At 50.4% G+C, this 1601-nt stretch overlaps 1 protein-coding gene across 1 annotated transcript; it reads right to left on the reverse strand.

The window, feature by feature from the left end:
- Positions 1 to 699: 699 nt before the first annotated feature.
- LOC105560549 (extensin-like) lies at positions 700 to 1179 on the reverse strand. The gene has a single exon (XM_012009754.1). The coding sequence runs from the start codon at positions 1177 to 1179 to the stop codon at positions 700 to 702; it is 480 nt and encodes a 159-aa protein (XP_011865144.1).
- Between the last annotated feature and the right edge of the window lie 422 nt (positions 1180 to 1601).

Genomic DNA, 1601 nt, shown 5'->3' on the forward strand with positions numbered 1-1601 from the left:
GTAAGTGTGTGCGTGCAAGATACAATAAATATTGGTCGATCCGTCTCTCCAGAAATTGCAACAACACCAAGTCGTCGCATCTTTACGAGGTAAGTGAGTGACAGAAATGTCGTATTCCTAATTAAATTTCGAGATGTTTTCACTGTCAAAATCTCCGCAGCTTAGTTTTTGCAATTATAAAATAAATAGTCTGTGAGTGAGTGAGTGAGTGAGTGAGAGTAAGAGAGAGAGAGAGAGAGAGAGAAAGAGAGAGAGAGAGTGAGAGAGAGAGAGAGAGAGAGATGTGCGTGTGCAACGCTGCAGCTGATCGCTCAGCTGACCGCCCCGCGTGAGCCGCCGGGCGCCGCGGCGGTGCGCCGCTCCTGTCTGCCTCTTGTACTCGGCCAGTTATTCGCTGACTATTTCTTTGAATAATTCAAAAACTAAGCTTCGGAGAACATTTTGGTAAGAGAAAAATCGTCTTAGAATTTAATCAGGAATACGACATTTCAGGGACACTATACCTATTTTGAATCACCCTGTATACCCTACGGGGACGCGTGTCTCATAGGGAGACAAGGGGAAATGAGAAAACAGGTTGGGTAGTTAAATGAGCAGAAGCATCTTGGAAGGCACTAAATTATATATTTTACCAGAACGGCTATGTACAGTGTAGAGAGAGAGAGAGATGAGAGAGAGGAAGGAACGAATGGGGGGAACTTAGCCCAGTGAGGGCATATCCTTGCTTTCTCGCCGAGGGTTCCTGGGCCGTCGGACGATCCGGACCTTCTGATGCAGGGCCTCTATCCTCACCACGCAGGGACGCGTTTTGGGAGGGGCCTGGCGCGGCTGCAGGGCCCTTAGGTTCAGCTGTGGCCTCTTCGTTGCGTCCGTTCGTGGTGCAGGAGGGGCGCTGCCCAGGCTGGCCGTTGGAGGCCTAGGCGCTGGGGTAATGGGAGGGCGCGGAGCCCACGTCCTGGTCAGGCACGGGTCCGGAGGCCTGTACGGTGGTGGGGGGTGAGGGTGCCCGGGGGCAACCGGAGGGTTCAAGGGAGGAGGAGGAGGATGACACGGGAGCGAGGGTTGCCGGGGCTCGAACGGCTGGTCAAAGATCCTGGGGTCAAAGACCCCAGGGGTCGCGTATGCTCGTGCTAAGCGTCTGAGCTGGACCTTGCGTCCAGCTCGGCGCGATCTGCCCATTTCTGGGAGTGCCTGCGGGAAGCATCTCGGGTTAGCTGGGTTACAAAGCGGGGGAAGTAATGCATGCTGTTAGTCATGATGGTGGCTAACTCTAACTTATTTATTAATTAATTTAAGTCCCTTAAATAGGCACTCAGAGAGAGGTACTTGTTTCAACGTCACGGAGGAGGAAGTGAAATTGAGACTTCATATGTTGTCGTTTTAGTAGAATGCTCAGATGGATTGTTCGATTATAATAATCGATTCAGTGCCGTCATCACTGCATTCTTGGCACTTCTGATTGAAATAATAGTAGTAGGGAGACCCGAGAGTGAGTACTTTGACTGCGGTTAACGTTCATCTGCAAATGGAACGCGTAAGAGGGAAATCAAAAGTAATTACGTAATTACTTTATTGCACCGAACGAAATAACTAAAGTTCAT

The sequence above is a fragment of the Vollenhovia emeryi genome, unplaced genomic scaffold (assembly GCF_000949405.1).
Source record: "Vollenhovia emeryi isolate VEMERY1.0 unplaced genomic scaffold, V.emery_V1.0 DF945887.1, whole genome shotgun sequence".
NCBI classification, from domain to species: domain Eukaryota; kingdom Metazoa; phylum Arthropoda; class Insecta; order Hymenoptera; family Formicidae; genus Vollenhovia; species Vollenhovia emeryi.

Coding starts and splice junctions, on each gene's coding strand:
- LOC105560549 (XM_012009754.1), bottom strand. CDS start 1,179: ATGGGCAGATCGCGCCGAGCTGGACGCAAGGTCCAGCTCAGACGCTTA.